At 48.3% G+C, this 23,023-nt stretch overlaps 9 protein-coding genes across 9 annotated transcripts; 1 reads left to right on the top strand and 8 right to left on the bottom strand.

Annotated features, from left to right (window-relative positions):
- Positions 1-498: 498 nt before the first annotated feature.
- N7487_012220 (F1F0 ATP synthase subunit 5) lies at positions 499-1,520 on the bottom strand (the record flags this gene model as incomplete). Its single annotated transcript, XM_056879950.1, has 4 exons — positions 499-612; positions 676-765; positions 855-1,169; positions 1,359-1,520. The coding sequence occupies 4 exons, from the start codon at positions 1,518-1,520 to the stop codon at positions 499-501; spliced, it is 681 nt and encodes a 226-aa protein (XP_056725269.1).
- Positions 1,521-2,405: 885 nt separating this feature from the next.
- On the bottom strand, positions 2,406-3,428 carry N7487_012219 (Mob1/phocein family protein; the record flags this gene model as incomplete). Its single annotated transcript, XM_056879949.1, has 4 exons — positions 2,406-2,647; positions 2,712-2,845; positions 2,898-2,991; positions 3,050-3,428. The coding sequence occupies 4 exons, from the start codon at positions 3,426-3,428 to the stop codon at positions 2,406-2,408; spliced, it is 849 nt and encodes a 282-aa protein (XP_056725268.1).
- A 584-nt stretch (positions 3,429-4,012) lies between these two features.
- N7487_012218 (putative intracellular protein transport protein (Sat1)) lies at positions 4,013-6,639 on the bottom strand (the record flags this gene model as incomplete). Its single annotated transcript, XM_056879948.1, has 3 exons — positions 4,013-4,893; positions 4,947-6,029; positions 6,096-6,639. The coding sequence occupies 3 exons, from the start codon at positions 6,637-6,639 to the stop codon at positions 4,013-4,015; spliced, it is 2,508 nt and encodes an 835-aa protein (XP_056725267.1).
- Positions 6,640-7,029: 390 nt separating this feature from the next.
- rrg9 (mitochondrial ribosome assembly protein RRG9) lies at positions 7,030-7,725 on the bottom strand (the record flags this gene model as incomplete). The annotated part of the gene is made up of 1 exon (XM_056879947.1): positions 7,030-7,725. One exon carries the CDS (start codon positions 7,723-7,725, stop codon positions 7,030-7,032), a length of 696 nt encoding a protein of 231 aa, XP_056725266.1.
- Positions 7,726-10,006: 2,281 nt separating this feature from the next.
- N7487_012216 (WD40 repeat domain-containing protein) lies at positions 10,007-13,676 on the top strand (the record flags this gene model as incomplete). The annotated part of the gene is made up of 5 exons (XM_056879946.1): positions 10,007-10,017; positions 10,261-10,855; positions 10,912-11,183; positions 11,236-12,075; positions 12,128-13,676. 5 exons carry the CDS (start codon positions 10,007-10,009, stop codon positions 13,674-13,676), a joined length of 3,267 nt encoding a protein of 1,088 aa, XP_056725265.1.
- A 635-nt stretch (positions 13,677-14,311) lies between these two features.
- On the bottom strand, positions 14,312-18,169 carry N7487_012215 (SPO22/ZIP4 family meiosis protein; the record flags this gene model as incomplete). The annotated part of the gene is made up of 18 exons (XM_056879945.1): positions 14,312-14,815; positions 14,881-15,171; positions 15,260-15,397; positions 15,456-15,619; positions 15,675-15,760; positions 15,820-16,006; positions 16,062-16,207; positions 16,262-16,392; positions 16,446-16,662; positions 16,713-16,748; positions 16,808-16,859; positions 16,911-16,992; positions 17,039-17,112; positions 17,158-17,413; positions 17,474-17,616; positions 17,672-17,722; positions 17,776-18,033; positions 18,133-18,169. 18 exons carry the CDS (start codon positions 18,167-18,169, stop codon positions 14,312-14,314), a joined length of 2,853 nt encoding a protein of 950 aa, XP_056725264.1.
- A 449-nt stretch (positions 18,170-18,618) lies between these two features.
- N7487_012214 (uncharacterized protein) lies at positions 18,619-20,107 on the bottom strand (the record flags this gene model as incomplete). Its single annotated transcript, XM_056879944.1, has 4 exons — positions 18,619-18,661; positions 18,722-18,918; positions 18,984-19,738; positions 19,795-20,107. The coding sequence occupies 4 exons, from the start codon at positions 20,105-20,107 to the stop codon at positions 18,619-18,621; spliced, it is 1,308 nt and encodes a 435-aa protein (XP_056725263.1).
- Positions 20,108-20,416: 309 nt separating this feature from the next.
- Positions 20,417-20,647, bottom strand: N7487_012213 (uncharacterized protein; the record flags this gene model as incomplete). The annotated part of the gene is made up of 1 exon (XM_056879943.1): positions 20,417-20,647. One exon carries the CDS (start codon positions 20,645-20,647, stop codon positions 20,417-20,419), a length of 231 nt encoding a protein of 76 aa, XP_056725262.1.
- Positions 20,648-21,342: 695 nt separating this feature from the next.
- N7487_012212 (uncharacterized protein) lies at positions 21,343-22,360 on the bottom strand (the record flags this gene model as incomplete). Its single annotated transcript, XM_056879942.1, has 5 exons — positions 21,343-21,495; positions 21,559-21,666; positions 21,725-21,889; positions 21,941-22,025; positions 22,110-22,360. 5 exons carry the CDS (start codon positions 22,358-22,360, stop codon positions 21,343-21,345), a joined length of 762 nt encoding a protein of 253 aa, XP_056725261.1.
- Between the last annotated feature and the right edge of the window lie 663 nt (positions 22,361-23,023).

Raw genomic sequence — 23,023 nt, 5'->3', positions numbered from 1 at the left:
TATCCTTGATTTCTAGTGCATTTGATAGTGAAGTAAACGTCAATAATATCATTAGCCTTGCAAACAGAAGAGACTTGCCTGCTACCTGTGCCTAGACATATCACATCTCCCACACCCGTAGAGGAGAGCCAGGATATAAAAAATCAGAAAGTCATTCGCGCGTATTGGCTGGCGATCAACACACATGTGCAGCACGTCGAGTCCACGCAATACGGAAGGCAGGCAGATACCAAGGCCAAGCGGGTTGAGGGATAACGCGAACTATCAACCCGCTAGACCAAGGCTCCCACAGTACCTTATGAGACCGGGACAAAGAACGGATCTATAAGACATCAATTATAGATGAATTTGTGCAATTGACAAGTAGTGAGAACAAAACAAAATGAGAGTAGAAAAGGGAATCTTAGAACACCCCTTTCCCCCTGCGAACGCTACCGTTCATCCGGGACGATATGCTATAATCTAACCATCCCCTCAAACGCTGAGGCTAATTTACATTTACAAAGCATCGGAAAGAGCCTTGTTCATCTTGGCGATCTTGGAAGAAACGCTAAGGTCAACGGTGCGGTCACCAATCTCAACGACGAGTCCACCAACGAGGTCGGGGTTGACCTGGTCAATAGAGTTAGTAAACAGAACACAAAACAAAAAAGTGTTCACCCATTAGAAACGTACCTTGGCAACAACCTTGAGCTTCTTGCCCTGGCTGAACTGAGACTTGGAAACAGCCTTCTCAAGACGGGAGAGGGTCTTGGCATCGAGCTCCTGCGGACGAAGTTTTAGCTTAGATCCTTGATTGTTTTTATTTTTATTTTTTCTGCTGAGACCGTAACACAGCTTATGAGAGTTCGTACCTGAGCACTGGTGATGTTGAGGTCGATCTCGCCGCGGTGAGCGCCCATCAGGGTAGCGAACTTCTCGCAGACACCCTCGAGGGCACCGAGACGGTTGTTCTCAGCGAGAGTCTCGAGGAAGTTCTTGAGGATACCGGCCTTATCGGCACCGGCGACCTTAGCGAGCTCCTCGACGATGGACTTCTTGTCGGCGACGGTGAGCATAGGGGCGCCGAGGATAGCGCCGAGCTTCTTGTCAGCCTTGAGGGTCTCGCCGAGGCTGGCGATAGCACGGGCAGTCTGGTCGAGAGCAGCGGACTTGGCGGAAGCGGTGTACTATTCGTAAGTCATTGTTAGAGGCGGGATTGATTCGGGGGATTTGATTGCGGGTTGATTGTGATTAAGATTTCAAGATTGCTTTTGAAGGAACAACTGTGGGAGGGGTCGGGGAAAGACGGGGGCTGTTTGTCGCGAAAAAAGTCCAATACACGGTCGCAACAAGACCGGGGCAATGGAGGTGCATACCAGAGCGGAGGCGTAGGTGCCATCAACACCGAACAGAGCGACGGGAGCGCGGGTCTCCTGGGCCGGGGTGGCATAGGACCTGATGCCGTTAACGGCAGCGGTGCGAGGAACGGAGAACTGGGTGGCACGCAGGCCAGCGCGGGCGAAGCGAGCGGACATCATTGTGCAATTGGCTGGAGGAGTGGCCTCGGGGAGGGAGGAGGGACGCTGAGGGTTGAATGGGGAGGTGATATCGACGTTCGGAGTGCTTGCTTCAGTCAAGGATGCAAGGTTGAGACCTCCGGGCCGAATGTTCCCGTCGTCACGTGCACACACACAATGATTGAGTCACGTGTGTATATGATTGCTTGGCAGCTTTGATGTAGCACATCCTTTGGTTTACTCAGATGTAAATAACTTGCAGAGCTTCTACATTGGTGGTGTATTGTTAATTCTATAAATTTCCATGGGTGAAAGAACTATACATTAAAATATTACATATGTATTAGCCGAATCTGGAAAAATGTTTAGTGCTTCGAAAATCTTACTATTGACATTAGGTATAAAATAAACAGTCGATTCAAATCCTGTTTGTGACTATGGCGATCCGCTTGAGTTTCGGGGGTCAAGTACCCAGACGTAAACATGAGTTCCGGCTTAGGGCATATCTGATATTGGTGTATCTAGTGGCCTAGTGGTGAGCCAGCCCACTAATAACGACCAGCGTATCATTGATAATTGGTTTAACATCCCATATGTTATGCTGATTGCAGGAGCATGGAAGTATAACATCTATTTTACACACCATAACCCCCAAAACAATTATAGAAACGCCCTCTTTACAAAACAGAAAAGAAAACCAGAGTTGAAGGAATATCCATGGATTCATCGTTTCGGTCTTCGCGTCAGGTCAATCCCCAAACGCCAGAAAGTCCAAGCTAAAATACTTCAATGCATGCACCACACCCGAAACGCCGTTAAGATATCTTTTCCGCCAACCAGCTAGTATCCCTGACTGCGGAGATCAGATGCAAAACACAATTACTACTCGATGTCCCCGTTCAATCCTCAGTCGCTTCGTAACATACTATCCACCAAATCACCCAGCGGTCCCCAGAAGTCCTTCCCACTGGCGAGCTTGTGCTCATCAATGAACAAGACATAGTGCTTGAAGCTGGTGTTGAGGTGAGGCTCGAGGCCGAGGTGCACTACTACTGGATAATGGTGGCAATAGATGTGGGCGTAAACACGGTATAGACGCTTGAAGATCTGGCGGAGAAGACTGGGGAAGGTCTTGGGGAATGGAACACCTGGAAGGAAAACAACGGGTGAGCAATAGATCTACTATCTAAACGGATGACCGAGGAGACATACCGATCCGGCTAGGGAACATTTGTTCGTTGTCGACGTTGCTCTGAACCCAGGCCATCAAATGCTCGATGTATTCCGGAGCAGACATCTTGGTTGGCCGCTTGAAATTCTCCGAGTCTTGCCAGAGGTACTCGAACCTATCCAAACTTGTAAGCCGGGAGTCAACGACCAGCCGAGGAAGCACCGTACTCATCTGTAGCCTTCATCTCGGGACATGTTTGCGGTGAGCAGAACTCAGTTATTGAGCCGTAGAGAAGGTTGATCTGGTTGTAGAAGTCGACAACTAAATCGTCAAAACATTAGCAGATGTACCTAGTACAACGCCGCAAGATGTGCCTTACTGTTGACGGCGAGCCATTCATTCTGATATTCGCCTTCGGGCAGTTTTACAGCCTTGCGCAAGCTACCACTTCCAAGTGTGGCCTCGGCGAACTGTCGTAGCTGATAACTACTTGTGCCCTTGGCGGCCGAGCGGGGTTTGAAAGGGGCGCGTGTGCGTGCATTGCTGGGAGGTGTTAGTTCAAAGCAGCCTTGTTTGAGTGCGCGCACCGCCGGCGACAGGTAGGACGGAGGCTCTGAGAGGGGGATATGAGAAGTGCGAGTAGTCTGATATGAGGCGGGAGGGCTGATAACGGAAGGAGGGTGGGATTGCGGGGAGCAAGAGGTAGGCTCCCCAGGGAAAGGGAAATGGGCAATGGGAGGGGTAGCGGGGACAGACATGGTGGTGATGAATGAAGCCATAGTCTCTTAGGCTCGAAAAAAATATAATCCTTTTCGGTAGGGGGTGTATTCGGCGGGGTTTGCGCTGATCGCGATGTGCCTACATTCCCATGTTAGATATCACTTGTTGTCCAAGATTTGAGGAATGTCATCAGATGTGCAGATGTGTTGACGTGCAGATGATGCCAATGGATCGTACTTGACAATGATTGTGGATGATATGTCTAAGAGAAACTTTGGAACGCGCAAGGAGAGAGATGTTATCGGGTTTCAGCTCCCAAGTTGATAATGTGAGATCCGATCCGTTGACTGACCGCGTTGCCCCAGTTACCGCATGTACGTCACAGATTAAAAGAATATATTTTACATATCTGACTTAGTAGACGAGTAGAGCTATGTAGTTCTTTTCCAAATTCAATTTTATATCAATTATACAGGGGGAATCCAGAGCCTGGTGGGGCATATATTTGGGGGGTTTTCTCCCTCGATGATACGAGGGGAATATTTAAATCACACAAAGTAAAATCAAGCATAGCCTGCACGGCAGACAAGCACATGTGTACATCTAGTGTACATCTAGAGTTCTAGATTGGGTAGCCTTCATTCTCCTCGGGCAATCGTTCTCGAACAGTCTCTCCGTAAACTGTCAACGGGATAGCGATCTCAAATGATTCACAGTTCAAATGCTCCATAGCAGACAACACCGTCCCGCGATCATCCGATGACAAGGCTTCGAGTAAGCGAGTACCCGAGGGTTGGGCCCCTTGCTCGCTTCGGACACTGGATGTCACAAACTCGAACCGAAGTTCCCAGTCGAGAGTCACACCGCTCGTCAATATTGAAGGCGTGGCCGTGATAGGGATAGCAGGGCTGAAAGCCACCCGGGTGGCATGGAGTGTGTTCTCGAACAGGGAGGCATGAATACGCCGCGTGGTTCGGTGAATGCTAGCATTGGACCGGATGGCCAAAGTAGGAGTGACTTTTTCAGATGTCTCTAGCGAGGCACGTACAGCGTAGCATGGAATTGTGGCATCTCCAAAATCCATCGTGGCGATAATGGTCTCTCCTAGTCGGTGAACTGGTCGATTCAAGACGACCACTGCGATACGTTTACCTTCACGGGCAATCTCAAAGCGATTGGGACTCCGGCGAGAGTTCACGGCCTGGTTGCTGCGAAGGATAGCAAAATCGATGACATCCTTGGTAGTAAGCATCTGGGGTAATCCTTCAACGCTAGGTCGTCTTGAGGGCGTAGCACCAGGTGGGAACAGCGTGTTAGAACGCGCACGTTGCTCCAAAATTTCATCCACAAAACCAAGGAAATCAGCCGCGGAATGGTGAGATTTGCTAATACTTTGGTTTTTCGTTATCACTGGCATCACTGGCCCGACCTTTTGCACCTTCGCTTCATCCCGTAGAAGTACGTAAGGTGACATCAAGTCATGCCCAAGGATATCTCCCTTTTCTACAAAAACGTGAGAAATTGGAATGGAAATCGAAGTGGAGGATGTTACTTACCATTCACACCGCTGAAAACGCGGAAGGGTATGTTGATGCGGTTGACCTTTTGGGGTTCGTTGGGTCCGCTAGTTCGCTGGGTTCCAATGACTAAATTATATGAAATCTTGATCGCTTTCCCTTTATGACTCGCCGGGAGTCCTTTGGGAAGGGCGAACGAGAAGGAATATGACTGTTCCTCCCCTGGTGCCAGTCGGAGGTCAACAAAAAGCAGCGACTGTGAGGTGGACAACAGCGGAATTGACCTCGACGATGTAACACCACGCATTTCTCGTAGACCATCCAATTCGTTGTTTGAAAGAAGGCCATTGATAGATTCCTCAATGGTGTTCCATTTGAGTGCGCCCCAAAACCCACCAGTTTTACGTGGTCGCTCGGCTGTTGGCGTTGGGCGGCCAGGAAGTCCGCCTGAACCCGGTTGGCCACCAACAACTCCCTTTCGCTTGACTTCGTCGAAAGCTGACTGGTTCACTAATGATCCATCGACCGTGAATGATGCATTAACCTGTGCATATCCCATCAACAGCGCCTGGCTGTTAGAGGCTTTGGTGGGAGATGAAACTACACTCGAATAGTGCCGCGCGTGCCGCATGGGAGGGGGAGCTCGTGGCCCTTGTACCGAATAATTTGTGTATTCAGACCCGAGGGTCTCGGTGGAGTGGTCGCTGGCGGAGTAGAACTCGCCGCTGCTCCGGTTGCTCCCATTCACGCTTGTAGCTGATATAATCCGGGTCAATTGCTGGTGCGCGGGTCCAGTAAGGCCCTGTGCATCTCTGACAGTGGGTCTTCCGCCGGTTGATGATGTACCGTTCGTTGTCGCTGACTTTGGTGATGGAGTGCGCACAGTGCGATTGTTAGTTGAATCAGTCGAAGGCGTAGCTGGGAACTTAAAATCGAGGGGAGGTGGTTGAGGCCGTCGTGACGGTGCACGCAATGGTTCTACTGCGCCTATCGGACTAGCTGCTAGAGAGCCTGGGCCGCTGGCTCGCCCCAAATGGGAGGTATCAACTCTCAGGCTGCCGTTGGGGTGTTCATTAGGAGCCTCGGTCAATGGAAATGGAAAGGCATGAGAGGGGGATCTCGCTGATGAGAGACGGTTATTAGTTAAAGAGCCCCCCTAATCACATAGTTGCACTGTCCATCCCCTACCTTTTTTGTAAGAATCTTCATAGCTATTGTTCCTTCGCGGCAGAACCTGGAGACTCGCCGAGCGCCCATGACCCCTAGCTGGCTGATTTCGATTATAATGGTGCGGGGAAGGCGTCGGATCGAGTTGGCCTTCGCTATCAATAGAGAGGATGGAGACGGACCGTTTATGGTTGTGGCCCGGTTGCCATGCTCGCGGTGTAGAGGGGCCGTTGTTCGGAGGAAAGCTATGGGAGCCGACCAACGGAGAGCTCAGGGATGAGGCTGTCCGATGAGAAGGCTTTCGTTGCGAGCTGGTAGAATATGATCGCCGACCAGAAAAGAGAGCCTGTGGTGATTTGAACCCGAAGAAAGATTCCGAGTTCGAGTTGGGGGTGTGGTTCGCGACTCGAGAGGTCTTCCGTGAATGTTGACTTCCTTCGCCGCCATGATTGGCATCAGCACCAGTATCGGCCACGTTCTTGAATGTTATAGTGCATTCCACATCCTCTCCTGCAAATATAGTCTGGTCCTTCCATTTCACGAAGACTTGGATGTTGGATGGCATGACGGTTGTGTCAGCATGTGGGTTGCAGTTCGAGGGGGGCAAGGCCTGGGAGAAATTGCCGGCACGATGAACTGTAATTAGGTCGAAGCTTGGTGAAATGTGCCGCCAGTAGCATTCTGTCAACCCGAATGAACCATGCTGGTTGTAGAGTTGAAGATGTGTTGCCGGGGGAGTTGCGTGGCGATGATATCCTTGCTCCTAGCTCCACCCCGAACAACGGGCTAGATGACATACGATACCCACCCTGCCCTGCAGCCAACTACTACGGTAAATACGTCGTTTATTCCCGAGATTAAAACAGAAAAAGGTCACAGATGATATTATTTATGGTACAGGCGAAAATTAAAATATATATAACATAGTATAACATAGTATAATATACACAGATGACTATCTTCGCTTGCGATTGTTGTCATCATACAGCACATGGAAGTCGGAAAGTGTTCGCGTCCGGTCGGTCGAAGGGCGAAGACCAAGCTCGGCCATACGACTCCAGATTCTATCGTGTCGGTTCTCCCATCGCTTGCGCCGACTCTCCATCTCGTCCTCCGATGGGCGCCATTTGCTCTTTAAAATTCGGCGAATAGCTTCCGGGGACATCTGAAACTCCTCTGCGAGGACAGCGGTCGTGAATTGTTCGGGAGCCTTCGCATGAAGATGGCGGATTCCATCGAGGGCATCAGGTGAAAGCTTTTTGGGTGGGTTCCAACCACCAGCGAATTTCTCCTTCAAAGCTGCTTTTTGCACTTGCCAGCTCTCAGGCTTTCTCTTTCCCCTATTCTCTGAGAGCTGTTTCGATTTTTGGGCTCTGTCTTGCCAATCCTTGCGAGGTTCCTTTTTGGCCTCCCTGCGAGTCTCGTTGCGGAAAGCTCTGCGCTCTCTGTCGGTTCTTCCGGTGCTATCTGGGTCCCTTCGCTGGTCCTTGGGGTGGCTTTTATGATTATTCCATCCACCTTTCTTGCCGAATGAGTCGTAATCTTTCTTTTTGGGTGTTTTGTGTTGAGGCACGGTGTCATCAGTGGCGGCCGGAGTTTCAGGGGCTGCGGGCGCTGGTTCATCATTCTGGGAATCACCCAAGCGCGGCATTGAATTGAAGGATCGTTGAAGCTGGGTATTGGAAGGGAAAATAGGACCAGAGGCAAGAGGTCGGTGGTAGGGGATTATTGAAGAAGTGCCCAAGTTACTGGTGAATTGAGAGCGGAAAACATTGCGCAAAACTGCAGGTAGAGCGAGCCTCGATGAGGCTGCACATTTAGTAGCCATATTGAAAATCGGCTGCAGATGGGAAAAGAGGGAGTAACAACCAGAGCAAAGTTGAAAATGAATGAATGGGAGAGATCTGGAAGTTCAGTAATGGGAAAATATCCGGTGGCGATAAGATAACCAAATAGTTACAGATGTTGGTGGCCTGAGGAATGTGGCAGAAAAGTTTGTACGTGTGTGTATCAAAATGAGATTTTCGAGCTATGTACAGAAGAACAGTCAGCCGCAATCGTTGTCATGACTTTTTGTACTATTTTCTGGGTCTTTTTATAACATTTCCTCCTTATTTGGTAATTTAGCTCGGGTGTAGACGGAAAATGGCTTTAGATGTGCAGACGACTTTTGGAAATAGTTAGTATACCTCTAAACTTACATTCTACATATCCAATTTAACCAAATGGATCCATATATATCGTATCATATAAAGCAAGTTTATGACCAAGCAAGCATTGCCTCTTTGAGTAGGTTATCTCAACTGTGCCCTATACCTACACCAATAGTCCTCCCAAGGTTTATCCAAGTTGATCATGAGAATATACAGATGTACCGAGCATGTAAATCGATATATTTTCGACTTGTAGTTTTAGTTTGATATATTTATTCCAAAAGAGATGTATTCTTGGCATATATCAGCCAAGACATATATTGAGTTATGACCTGAATTGGTTCCATATGGCTTTGAAATAGTATCCCTCCATTCTATAGTGCTTGCAACCGTCTCGAAGAGTTACAATATAAAGTGATTAAATAGAAGTGCAAGGCATAGATGAATTTTAAGATAGGCTAGTGTAACAAAGCCATATCTGCAATATTTGAATGTGATTGATTGTCGACCAAAGTATATTTGCAAGGTGACGCAGGAAGAGGCTACAGTTGACCGTCTCAGTAGGATGACCAGGTGGTCCAGGGTTGCCCTTGACAATCTGATCTTTAATCTGCCCTTGGGACAATTTTTAGTTGAGCAGACTGTAAATGGCAATAGAAAAATAGTATATGTACTCTGTTAACTAACTAACAGAATGTTTGGCTATTCCGATTTCCCATTATCGATATCCTTCAAGCCGAGAAAGCTAGAGATCGCAAGTTTTAGTACATATATGATTTGAAATTCAAAAGATGCCCTGCTTCTTCAGCCAAACCTCTAGAATATCGTTCACTTTCTGTAACCGCTGAACCATAATCCAATGTAAAGAGCGAACTTCTTGAATTGTTAGATGGAGAACATATTCATGTTCGAATGAATCGCAAAATCACCCAACGCTCGAATGAAAGGCGTGGGACAATTGAGATCACTGCCTCTTTCGGATCCCAGCGAGTAGGGACAAATCATCAACGAAGGCTTGATAAAACACACGATAAGTGTTGCCTACATCATCTTAATACCAATCCCGGCCTTTAACGGCCACATCGACCGTGAGTGCTGAACTTGGAAGTTGACGCTTATGTATGTAGCTTTTCAGCGGTGAGATGCGACCAACACTGGAGTACGGTTATTGTCTAACGAGATGTTTAGAGCCTTGTACCTCCCACTTCGTTGATCCGTGTGATTGGTAGAAATGGACAAATATGGCTGCCCAATAAGTACTCCGTATAATACCGGAGTTGGTGATGTATCGCAAATAGACTCGTCAAATTATGCTATGAGATTAGGGCATCGGAGGGGCACGAGATACTCGAGGCACGTGAGACTGAGTTCGAGGTGTACAGACAAAGTCTGGATTTGCTTTAGTCTGGGACCATCCCGTGGACCGCCCTTGGTTCCGAGCTGAGCTGAGCTGATCTGATTTGATCTAATCTGTGATATAACCACGTCCAATACCCAACGTACAACATACTTCCATCAGAACTCACGTTAGAGCCGAAGGTCCGGGTTAGTGCGACGACCTGTGCGTACACGACCCACCGTTCATCTCACGCTTTGTGGTAGATCGAGAAGAGTTTAAAGATCTCAAAGTTCTGGACAAGTGAGAACCTGGCAATTTCTCAATTCCAGGCTAATCAGAAGCCAAGCATAATCCCTATATAACCCCATGGAGCCAGGGGGAAGCAGAAATCCAAGGTTCAAATTCCTCTGATCGACTGGAATGATCTGCCTTATCGCGGAATGAGCCTCGTGTTTGTTTCTTTCTCTCTTCCTATACGCTCTTTTGGTGAGTTCCAGATTTATATGTGTGTGTGCATGTGTGTGTACATGGAGATCGGACTTGGCTGATCAAAGCTTCATTTCAGCTTGCCCCCACTAATTCTACTATCCTTCCACACTCTCTCCTGAGCGCTCCCGAGATAAAATTTCCGACGCCTACTACAACCTGACTGGCATCCACGAACCTACCTCATGAACTTGGCTTGAAATACAAGTATCCCGCGCTCTCAGCGGACCTCGAATCACCGATCGCCTCCTTCCCGAGGATATGGCTACCACCGCCCCCTCAGTGCGAAAAGCAAGCTTGCTGGACCCAGCGCATCCTTGAAAATCACTCCTTCGAACTCTCCAATCCTCCGACCAGGCACGCGATCCCCTAGCAAAACCTCTCATCAATCCTCCTTGTCCCTCCAGACCGTTATCGGCACAACAACAACCACTCCCAATGGCTTCTCAAGTCATGACCAGAGCAGAAGCTTTGCGCTATGCGCTGGATCAGCAGCGGTTCTTGCAGAATTGGACGAGAACGATAACATAACACAGCGCTTCTTCCGAGCGCGGCCTTCCGCAACAAGTGTCAACCCATCAACTTCTTTCTACAACCATTCGACTCCCCCAGCCACCCCAGACCCGAGATCGCGATCCCTTTCCCATATCCGGTCCAACCCACACCTTAATCTCCACAATGGGTCTCCGTCAAGCGAAGCCATCGACAGCAGCAGCCCACGTGGATGGTCCTCGAGGGAAAGAATCAAAGCAGTAACGAGTGTTTCGATCAGCCCGAATGGAAGATTCCTTGCAGTGGGAGAGGTAAGTGGGGGAAATTGAGACAAATCACTCCAACAACAGCAGCTAACAACTTCAAGACTGGTTACAACCCTCGAGTGTTGATATTTTCGACAGCGAGAGATGCTTTGCCGGATGTTCCCCTATCAATTCTGAACGAGCATACGTTCGGTGTTCGCAGCCTGGCGTTTAGCCCCGACTCTCAGTATTTGGCAACACTCGGCAACCCGAACGATGGATTTCTTTTTATCTGGACAATCAACCTCAAGAATGGGTCGGCCAAGCTACACTCCGCGAATAAATGTACTTCGTTTATTAAGGATATGTGCTGGGTCGGCCAGAGCTTGGTCACGTATGTTTGATTGGATGGTAGTAACTAGCACTCGACTAATATTTTTGTTTAGGACCGGTCTGCGACATGTTAAGGTCTGGCGTCTTCCAACAGTGATTCGGCCTGTTTCACCAACCAAGACACGTTTAAATATCGAGGGAGCTGGCCCCTCGCCCAATCCTGCCCCGAAAGCACTTTCTGGCAGGAATTGTCTACTAGGCGCACTGGGTGACAACACCTTCACCTGTGTGAACAGTATTTCCTACAATGAGGCTGTAATCGGCACAGATTCAGGCGCGGTTTGCTATCTCGATGATCGCGAAGGATCACAGAAGATGATCACGGTAAAGCAAGTTGGATTCAGCATCACCTCGTTGGCCGTGGACTTTGACCAAGAATCCATATGGCTAGGTGGACGAGGAAGGCAAATGCAGCGGGTGCCATTTGAGGTTCTACGATCACCCGGTTCATCCACACCGATGTCTCCTGTGCGCCTTGACAAAAGTGCGCTTGACAAGAAAAGCAAGACACCGGCGATTACTTGTATGGGGTCTCTTAATTCCCATTTGGTCACCGTTGAATCCACCCGCGCGATTCATGTCTATCCGATTGACACTTTAGGCGAAGATGGTGAACAGGAGGAGGGCGAGGCTTCCATGCCGGCCCATCGGGACCCGATTCTCGGCATTGGCCGCATGGATTTCCCCAATGACTTGTCTGCAGACTTCTTCACATGGTCTCGCAATGGTTCAGTGAACTTTTGGGATGCCCAAGGGAAGTGTCGAGGATCTAAAAATATCGATATCGACCAATTTCCAGCAAAGGAGGATGATGCGGCAAACGAACTCAAGGTTTTAAGGACTGCTGAGAATGCGGGCTGGTTTGTCTCTGCTGACAAGCTTGGTGTATTGAGGTATGCGCAGATATGACATAGTGATCAAGCCCTTTAGCTGACTCTGGTGCAGAATATTTTCAAACTCCGACTGGAGCTGCCTCAACGAGGCCCGCGCCCATGGTGGGGAGATTACAGATGTGGTCATCCAAGGAATGGACGATACCTGGCTGATAGCTAGTTCTGGGCGTGATAGGATGGTGCAACTCTTCGAGAGACGAGACACCGAGTTGCAATTGATTCAAACCATGGACGATCACGTCGGAGCTGTTGGACAATTGATGTTCATCAACGAAGGCGAAAAGCTGCTGTCGTGCTCCGCAGACCGCACTGTTGTCATACGAGAACGCGCGACGCGAGAGGTGGATGGCGGCACATCTGTTGCCTACCTCATCTCAAGGGTCATCACTCAAAAGTCCTCGCCGGTGTCCATGGCACTTTGCCCAGATGACTCGAATATTCTATACCTTTCTACCATGGATCGTTGTGTTTCGAAATTCGATATCCCCTCCGGCCATCAAATTCACTGTTTCAAGGCATCTGATTCGGAGACAGCTGATGCGGTGGTTTTGAGTTCGTTGACAATTGCACCTGAAATTTCAGGCCAGACCCCGAAGGTTCTTATAGGTGTTTCGAGCACCGACAAATCTATTCGCGTCTATGATTTAGAGCGAGACCAGCTACTCACTGGCGAATTTGGCCATACAGAAGGCGTCACCGACGTGTTACTCCTGGAGGAGCGTGATAAATCCGATGGGTCCCAAACCAAGCGCACAGTGGTCAGTGCTGGTATGGATGGTATCTTGATGATATGGAACCTATCTGTCCAACAACAAGTCTCACCAGACCTCATCGGGAACACACGGGAGGACGAAGAAAACCCCGTGAAGGAACTGACAGCGGCGAGGCCTCCTCTCCGAAAAGTCCTTTCCCGCAGCGAGCTCGCCGGATTCCAACGACCGGATAGCCCCAATCCTACAACACCAACACCTATACGCGAGCACTCTCCAACCCTACTCCGCAAGCTGTCTCGATTATCCCTAGCACCATCATCGCTCAAAAACCACGCCGTTTCAGAAACATCCTCCCCACCAAACCGCCTCTCCCCAACACCAGGACCAGGCACACCACAAGACCGACGCCGCCGCTCTCCATCCCCAGTAAGCCCGAAATCCAAAACCCCAACACCCCGAAAACCACACAGCGCAAGAACCACCAACCGCCGCACATCCCTCGACTTCCGCAACCGCGGCAAAACAACCCCGCGCAGCGAATTCGGGAGTCTGGATATGTCCACCGAGCAGCTATGCCGGAGTTTGCGAGCGTATCGCAAGAAACTCAACGGCTCGAGCCAACGCATGCAAGCGCAAAAGGAACTCGAGCGCGAGCTCAGTCTCACACTCCGCATCGTGGGTGGCCGTGGACAGAGTAGCGATGAGAGCGCCGAGACTGAGACGGATAGTAGCGGGAAAGATGTGGAGCGAGAGCAGAAACAGAGCTACTCGGCCATGCCCAAGTCGCCTCGTATTCCTCATCGTATGCCGTCTACCCCGTCGTTGAGACATAAGGGGGCGCGGCAGGTTTCGCGGAGTCGTTCTTCCGATACAAATGAGGACGAATGAACTCCGTTCTCTCGTTGGGGATTTTTATTCTGCTTTGAGGAGAGGTACTGCATTTTTGGTTTTCTATGGCTTCGGTCGTGGAATTGTTACGGCGCTTCTATATCACTTACCCTTGATCCTTTCTTTCTTTTTCTTTCTTCTTTTTTACTGGCATTTTCGCTTGTGCATTCTCTTGGGATTTTTTTTTGCATTCTTTTTGTTTCCTTGCATCTTTGCATCATCTACTGGATTTTCGGTGGCTTGGGCGATTTTCCTTTCTACTTCCTGATTTCCTCGAGATCATTTCCCTTCTGATGATACCCATATTTACCCTTTATTGAGAGGCTATAGGCCATCTCACCATGATCAACACCCTTGAGTCCTTTCTTTCTCTTTATATACATTTTTTTCTTTTTAACGAAAAAGCATAAGAATACCTAATTCAAGTTTTTCAATTTCACTTCAAAAACCTAGTACTTCACTGTACACACACAATCCCCCACCTCGTCAGAGCCCATCTGAAATACCATCGAACATCTCGATCAAATCCTCACCTAATTTCAATCAATCAGTTGCGTCTTGATAGACGCTTCTTGCTAACTGCACGCACACCCACTCGAAGTCTCTAGACCAAATCAGCTTGACAACTCAAGTCCTCAAACTCCAATCAAGCTCCCTAGCCTAGTTTGAAGCATCTCAACCAGTTGTTTGCCCTGGGCACCTGGCACAAGCTGAGCAATACTAATGGCCTTGTTCGCCCAACGCTGACAATCCTCATCTTGTGTAGCACGGTAAAAGTCAGTAGCCTTGTTGAAAGCCACGGTAGCAACCTTGATCAACTCCGCAGCTGGATAGGTAAACACTTCACAAAGCTCAGACCCGGTATGCATGGTGTTCAGATTGTGCTGTGTATTGAATCCTTCATGCGTAATGTCTGCTTCGTTTGCCATTCCAAGGATTTTGTCAAGCACTTCTTCAGCAACCTCAGGGTGGGTCATTTCGACATCGAGACAAACAAATTCAAGATAATCTGGTTGCGGAACTGGTGTAATGGCTAGAGAAAACAGACAATGGAGGTACCGGGGCAGGGAAATCCGGAAATCGCGCTGCCATGTGCTTGGGGGGTCGTCCTGTAGCTCGCTAAGTTTTAACATGATCCGCTATTGCATGAATGTCAGTCGTCGTTCAAAGAATGCAGTATCTCATCCATAAGAATAAAGCGTACCTTGGTGACCTGGATTCCCAGTGTGGGTGGCAGGTTCAATTGGAGATTTAGATCCATGATAGGTGCGTAAAACTTCGGATCGGGGAATGTGTCGTCAGATGCACATATGTTGGCCACATCGTCCCACTTCTTAAGGTGCATAGCAGCCTCAAGGTCAAAGAATTGGGCAACCTCATGGTGCTTATCTTCTTTGTAATTCGCGTCGTCATCTGCCTCCTCCTCTCCATCATTCCAACCACGCAAGTCATTGAGCTCCTGGAAACAAGCGCGTACATTCTCGTACTGCAATGCCTGCATATGGTCAGTATGGTCATCAGGCTATGGTATTGTGATATTCTCGGGCGATAATTTGGTATGGACAAGAACCGCTCGAACTAACCTTCTCAGTCGGATCATCCTCGCAGCGGGCCTTCAGGGAGCTAACAAGGAGACGGAGGTAAACAACTGCAAATAAATGCGGTCTGGGTGCTTTGGAACCCATCTTGGGGTATGCAATTTGACGATACTGAAGCGCAAACTGTAAACTTGTTAGTAAATATAGCCAGAAAGATACATTGCATGAATTCAAAACAGACATCTCTAGAGTGATCCAAGACAGAAGTAGCCCACAGAAACCCTGAAGAGTTGATAAGTTTCAAAGCAAGTTTGTAAGATGCAAAATACAGCCATTGCAGTTGGGTGACTGAGACCTCCTGGTCACCACCTTCAAACATGCTGTTCTCTTTTGCGTAAGATAAGGCTGTTGAATGGTCAGTATCAGAAGATAGCTATAGCCTTAGAAGGGGAAAACGCACCACTTTGGAGTACAGTTTCGATACAGCTGCCAATCCTCTGGGTAAAGCCGTTTGAGAGTTCTTCGGAAAGAAGAGTGATTGCAAATCTGTTCAGGGTAACTAAATTAGCCTAGTAGACGAAGTCATAGATTCGAAACATGCTCACATGTAATGTTCCGCGGAGGGAAAGTCATCATGATAGATGTCATCTGAAGTCAAAAATTTGATGAATTGATCAAGACAGTTCAGTACTTCTTCTGATTTGTGTTGTCTCTGGGCTTCCATTGCGCATGATAGGAGACTAGTTTGCTTGTGCGGCACTGGATGCAAAGGAAAGCCGAGATGAAAATGTCCTTGTATTTGGTTAGAGTAAATCAGAAGAGTAAAGTTTCCATGGAATATTCATACCAGAGCCGTCTTTCCCTTCCAGCAAGCACAACTTATAAGACAAGTACATCCTCTCGCAATCCACTTGACTTTGGAATAGACCCCGGTCGATTAACAGACGAGCAGCGGCGGTATCCCCAGTCTGTAGGTAACATGCTACCAGCTTCCTGAAGAAATGTTAGCCTTAAATGCAAGTAAAACGACGGTTTTGTTCTGCTTACTTTTGTATCGCAATCTGAATTTCGATGGAGCAGTGTTGGAAAATCTTCGGATCAGTACACATCTGAAGCCATAGCTGTGCAGTCCAGTAGTCCTTCTTGAGAAGGGCTTCACCAATCATTTTCCAGATGCACTATAGGCAATCAGTCAGCTCTTTTCATTGATGATCATGGGAGTTTGGCTTACAATCACGGTGGCATGAGCTGCCTTGGCGCTAATTGATGGATATCCACGTTTCTCTAGTGCGTCAATTACACCTCTGAGGTTGCGAATGCGCTTGGAATCAGAGTACTCCGATCTGCTCAGAAGTAGAAGAAAAGCAGCAAAGCATTTCTCTGTCCATTCTCTTGGGAGAGGGCGCATGAGCAAAATTCGAAATGCCTCCATTCCGTTATCCAAACCACTAAATAATCGTTAGCAAAATACCTCACCAGATAGACTGCACATAGATACCCTGAATGGCCCAGAGATCGGGCAAAGTGAAAAATTCTAGATCCATGTTAGTATCTGTGAAAAACTTCCAGTCAATACTTGTTGGGATAACTCACATCGGCATGTTCATATCTGTGAGAGGTAACTGATCAACCAGACCCTTCAGGCCTACAACAATATGTTTAGTTCAATTCCATCCTAGATAAAGATCAGTCTTACCTTGTAGTAATTCGTCGTTACTAGGATTGTTATGTCCCACAGAGAGACCGAAAAGGACCACAGCAGGGTGCTTTGGGTAAAACTAAAAAAGTCAGCTTCGGGTTTACCACGCCTCACTACAGACGTACTTCTCTCAACTGTCTCACTTCAAACTCGTAGGTGACGGCTGCCTGGGGGATTCTAGTCTGTGCAGAAGCCACGGCTGCAACACGTTAGCCCAGGTCATCAACTAGATCAACCTACTCACCAAGAGAGTGTCGAATGACCAAGCTCCAATTATTGTAATCTGGAAGCTTCAACTGACTCATAATGGAGAAGGACTGGAAGTGATCGCTTGCTCTCTGCAACCATCTGATTGCGATTTCTGGCAGGCGCCGTGCGAGTGCGGAGTCACCAATGATAAAACAAGTTTCGAAAATCAACTCATCATCATTTGACACGGCCGGCATCGGGAGTTTTGTGAAGAAATGCTCGGCGACATCGACTTGATCCTGCAACCAGGCCTAGAATAATATGTCAGTTCTGGTGATGACACAACGCAGTGTTCCGACGATACAACTCACCAGTCGAATGCGAAGCAAGAAGTATCGGATGGTGATATTGCGGTTGATTGCAGGATCAAGGCCAAGATGAACAGGCTGAACATTCGTTAGCCTTAGAGCGGCTGCAGACATGATATTCAGCGCAATTTCGCGTTGCTCGTTCACTGTTTCTGTTGTTAGATCTGATAAAATCATCAAGTGGGATATAGGATGATATACCGATGCAAATACGCGCTGCCTTGAGGGCCAGATCGAGAGCCCTGAGGTTCCCTATAAAAAGTCAGATAAACTCACTTCAATATATATTAGAGATCGTAAAGAACCTAAGAGATCAGGCGTGACAGCCATATTCAAGATGGCGAACGCGATAGCCCTCACTTTGCCGAGCACTAGGACATCTTCCGGATTGTGATAACGCAAGGGCATCAGATAAATGCAGTCGTTCCAAAGCAATGTCCCAACCCCATCTAGATGCTCGCGATTCGCCATATTTGCTACGAGACCAAACGGGTTACTGTTGAGGTCGCTATCCAGTCTGAGGACGACATCGGGGGCGAGGAGAGGACTTGTCGAAGTACTGCCTGCGGATAAGATCGTATGCAAGGTACAAGCAAACTCTGAGGTGGAAGAATCTAGAGATTAGCTCTTGCACTCAGAGGGGGATGGTGTGCGTCTCGTACCTGTCAGAGCATGGCGTGTTCCAGATAGCTGCGCCATAGGGAAGACTTGGGAATTGGGAGACGAAGGGAGAGGAAGACGAAAAAACAGATAGGAGATGCTAAATGTTGGCAATATGTTAAGAGAAAAGAAAAGAAATAAAGAGAGTGAGAGGGAAGATGATTGGAGTTGGAAGAGCGTGGAGGGACAAAAGAGACAACTGAGTCGTGGAGGCTGCGCTCAAACTCCAAGCGCACTTGTTTACGTCGTCTCTTGACTATTGCAAACGGGACATCCATGGATACATACACTATTCAGATGACTACCTCTCTTCCTATATATCACTCGAGTCAAAATATGCTATTAGATGTTGTACACATAAATCAAGCACTATACATTTTTCCGTGAGGAGCACAGCCAAAACTCGGGGAATCACTAAACCAAAAGATGATACCAAAAGATAAATCCTTACGTGACATAAAATAAATAACAGAGTCTACCAAAAAGTACTATTTATCGATGGGGAGGAAGTTTCCAACGATGAGAGACGGGCTGCACAGTGTTAGTTTCAGTACGTCAGGATCTGGTGGACAGTGAGCAGTAAACACTTACATGTTGTGATTGTCTCGTCGGATTGTAAACGAAAAGCAGCAGGTAATACCATCGCCTGTGGAGTTAGGGTTAGGACTCTTCAGCGTACAACTGGTGAGCATGGCCTTTTGGGTATTGTCGAAGGCGATAGCGCCGAATTTTTCCCAATAGCTGACCAATTGGTCTTCGACAATGATCTCGTGGATAGCAAGTTTGCCCTACAGAGAGTAAACATGTGAGTTCGCTGTAGTATGATGTGGGGATCTCCAATTTTGGAACTTACATCTCGTAGACCCTCAACCGGGACATCAATCAGCTGTGCCATCTCATTGTTTCCTCGGAAGATCTCGCCCGTTCGACGCCAACAGCAGGCCGGGATAGCCATACTTGCAAAAACGCGGTCGTACTCCATGAGACTCCGCTCGAACCACATCTCCACCAGAATCAGTTCGATATCAGTCAAGCTTTGCATGCGTTCTCGGAACTTAGGCCGGAATTTATCGAGCTGCCGCAGAATCTTTTGCCGAGATATTTGTTGCATGTTCTTTTCCATATACTGGTTCAATCGTGCATATCCCTTGACATAGTTGAACGGTTTCAGTAAACCGGCGTCATATTTCGCTTTGAGAAGCTTGTTCATTCGCTCCTCTGGTGGGTCAGTTCCTGCTGGGTCGGCGGCAGTCATGTAGTATGTTTCCCGAGCTTTGTCATTGCCCACCGTGGAGGTTGGTCGTTGAATGGAGTCCCCTGGCGGTACTTGGTTTTGTGCTGGTGCCGGAAGTTGTGCCGGAGGAGGCAACCCGTTTGGTAGCGCCATACCATTCATCGAATTCATCAAGGATGAATCGGTGTAGATCCCCTGCATGTCTTGATTTTGGAACATCGCTCCATCGTCCAAGAGACTGTTACTGAGGAAATCTCCGAGCAGATTGTACTCGTTGGTCACCTCATGGGCATTAAACATGTATGACGGGTGGAGAGAATGCATATCCTGGAACTGATTCTGACCACCACCTACCCAGTCGGTATATTGCATGACTTTCATACCACGTCAGCTGAGTCTGGGGGTAAAACAGGATTTGTTGCGAACTCACGCTGAGAGTTAGGCTCGAGGCCCTGACTAGATGCAGAAAGATTGCCAGGCGGTACCGTTGAAGGAGGGTTCACAGCTGAGGGTGCAATTCCGATCGTGGTATCAGGGAAAGATTGCTGACCAGCAGCATCGGCGACATCGACACTCCTAGGCATGCCTTGAACGGAGCCCAATTCATTGTTAGACGAGCCCTCGTCGTCTGCAGCAGAATGTTCGTGTTCGCCGCGTCCTCGTTTTGCAGTTTCCCTCGGCTCGTCATGGCACAGGTGGCCGATGTTTCGCTTTATACAGCGCGTGCAGGGCCGTTCCTTCATAGATTCAGACAGGTCAGCTGGTGCAATTTATTTCCCGCGAGTCTGGCTTCAGGGTTTCAGATGTGACGGGTCGCAAACGGGGAAAGGAAAGACAGAGGCGTCGTACCGAGTCACAGGTCATATGCTGTCCCACCGCGAACAATTAGCAAAGCCAGTTCCTCCAATAGATATGCGCCAGCACTAATGCCGTGGCGTATCGCATATAGCAATCAAGCATAATGACATCCCAAGAGGTGAACTTACCGAGCGGCGACAATATACACAAGCTAGAATTGCGGGAACCTCTCGTTAGCAAAGATGTTCTTATCGTTATGCGCAACAGAATCGGCCGCGCCCAGATCCCTGTCGCATGCTGCGCAACGGCACCTTACCGTGATTCACCTTCCGGCGCTTCTTGGGACTGGAGTGACTCCCCGAACCGGTCGTTTCGGCCTTGGCCACAGATGTTTGCGAGTTCTTGACGCTCGTATCCTTCCCTGCATCAGTGGACCTGGACTTTGTCGCATTTGAAGCGCCCAACGGCGCATTCTTTTCGGACATTGCGCAAAAGTTGAAGAACCACCAGGGCCGGAGTGAAATGGCTGCCTGCAGACCAGTTGGTAGTTGGTAAACGTCAAAAAGTTCTTGGGGATGGAGAAAGCGGAGTCACCCCTCCGAACTGCTCCGCATGGGGTTGGCTGTTTGGGCACACGCCACTTTTGGGGGCGAGACCTCGGTCAAGGAAATTACGTTTTTTTTTTCTATTCTTACAATTGGAATTTGGATTGAGACCATATTCTATACTCCGTGCAAAAATGCAGACTCGTGTTTTATTGATTTTCAACCATTTAATCTTTTCCCCCTCCTCTCATGCAGTGGGGGCCTCGGGTTGCCTAGTCATCTTTGAAGGCAGGACTCCTCAGATTGGACTGAGTGCGCATGATACTCGCATTACCCTTCTCCCAATATAGTGTGATTCATATTTGACCCGTGCAATGAGATATCCTTAGGGGAAAAAAAGGTGCGTTCAACCATGCGCGGTTCCACCATATGCAGCTATTCAGCGACTGCATTGAGATTCAAGTACGAGACAAGGATTGCCGATGTAATTCCTGGTCGCCAAGCTCGGTCAGTACTTGGTTTGCGTTTTTAATAAGCACGCATATTCTGGGTCCGAGGCCCTTCATGTGTCAATCATAAGCATCGAAATGCCGGTATTGGTGGTTTGGATGGTGTGGTGATATCCAGTGGGACGATCAGTCGTTGGGCATCGAGTATAGATCCAAGGCAGCTTGTGAACGAGTGATGACATCGCTGAGTCCTGCGAAGGGGGCGGTGTTGTTTTGCATGGATTGAAGATGGCCATGCAGTTGCTTCATGAGTCCTTGGACCTCGGGGTCGGTCTCCAACTAAAATCAAATACAATGGTCAGTTGATAGAGCGAGCACGTGTGGTTCGCAAGCAGTCCATACCTCATCTAGCGTCACTTGGCTATCTTTTGCGCCAAGAAGGATGAACTCGGAGGACCCAGAACCCTCGGTTTGAGGAAGCGCATCCAGCTGTCGGAGCACGGGGTGTTCCTGCGGTCGCAAAATATTAGCCAATCCCGGTTGGAAGCAAGATGTGTTTGTTACATACATTCTTAGTCTGTCGTTTCCTTTCAGCCTCGGCCCGTTTGGCATTCTTATCCATTTCCTGGAGTGACTTCGTCTCCCTAGCAAGGAGCGCTTCTTCTTTGGCAATTTCGGCTTTTAATAGATCGACGCTATCGTTCATCGTAGCCAAGTGGGCCTCGAGCGACCGCTAAAGATTTAATTAGGATGGACTTGTCGACAATCGTAGGGGGTCACATACGTGCTCATTCAGGGCAGATTCGTAGTCGAAGTTGGATTCCTTCGTTATGGGTGGAAACGGCATTCGCGGGAGTCGTTTACCTAAACTAAAACCACACAGTTAGTATCATCATCTCTCTCAAGACACTGGTAGCTCTGTGGAAGCTACCAGACTAAACATGGCGCCCTACTTTCGCACAACCGCTTGCACGGCACCCTGTGCCTCGATGCGCTTGCGCTCATTTTGATTCCGCATTATCACCGGTCGCTCGAGGGAGTGGAACATGTCCTTGATCTTTTCCTGGACGGGTTCTGGTAGAGGGGTCCATTTCGACTTGATGGTCTTCTCTGGGACGCGGCGGACATGAGGTTTGAGATAGGCATAACGCTTGGAGTCGTCCTCCTGCGGGACATCGTCGGTGTGTTTTCGCTTTGGAGGCATGGTAAGTTGAGGGCGGTTGGGTCTGTCGAGGTCCAAAATTAAGGTTACGTCGACGCGTCTTCACATGCAGACAAACCAGAGCGGTGGGGACAGAAGATGGAGATACTAGCAGCATTCCGACAGGTCTTGGTAAGTCTTGGCCTGGATTAAACATATTCGTACACACTAGTATTATATATTGAAAACTAAGATGGAATCTGAACATGTCCTTGAAATGTCAAATTATAGCATTGTCTATGTTAGCTTCAAAATTAAATGTGTACACATAGTAGAGAGCAATGGCACACATCTATGTCATAGCTTTGGGCAGGATATACTCTCTATATTATGAGCTACGTAGAAACATATATCTTAATATATGGACCAACACAATTTTTTTTTTTAAAAAAAAAAGCATTTGAAATACTCAAACTATGTTCTGCCAATACAGGCTTTTCGAATTATGCACCAGGGTATCGATATTTGCCGAGAACCAGCCAGAATATGACTTGTATCATCTACAGCAGGTAGATGGGAAAAAAAAAAAAAATACGGCCAAGAAACAGTATGCAGAGAATGGTGAAAATAAAAACAAAAGGTATCTTGTCGCTGGGGGTTTCAAAGATGAAATGCCCACTCGCCGGCGTGCATACACAAAACTGCCCACCCGCTGAAATGCTTGCA

The sequence above is a fragment of the Penicillium crustosum genome, assembly GCF_028827405.1.
Source record: "Penicillium crustosum strain IBT 35664 chromosome Unknown utg000005l_segment0_segment0, whole genome shotgun sequence".
NCBI classification, from domain to species: Eukaryota; Fungi; Ascomycota; class Eurotiomycetes; order Eurotiales; family Aspergillaceae; genus Penicillium; species Penicillium crustosum.
This window is presented reverse-complemented; position numbering and strand designations above follow the sequence as displayed.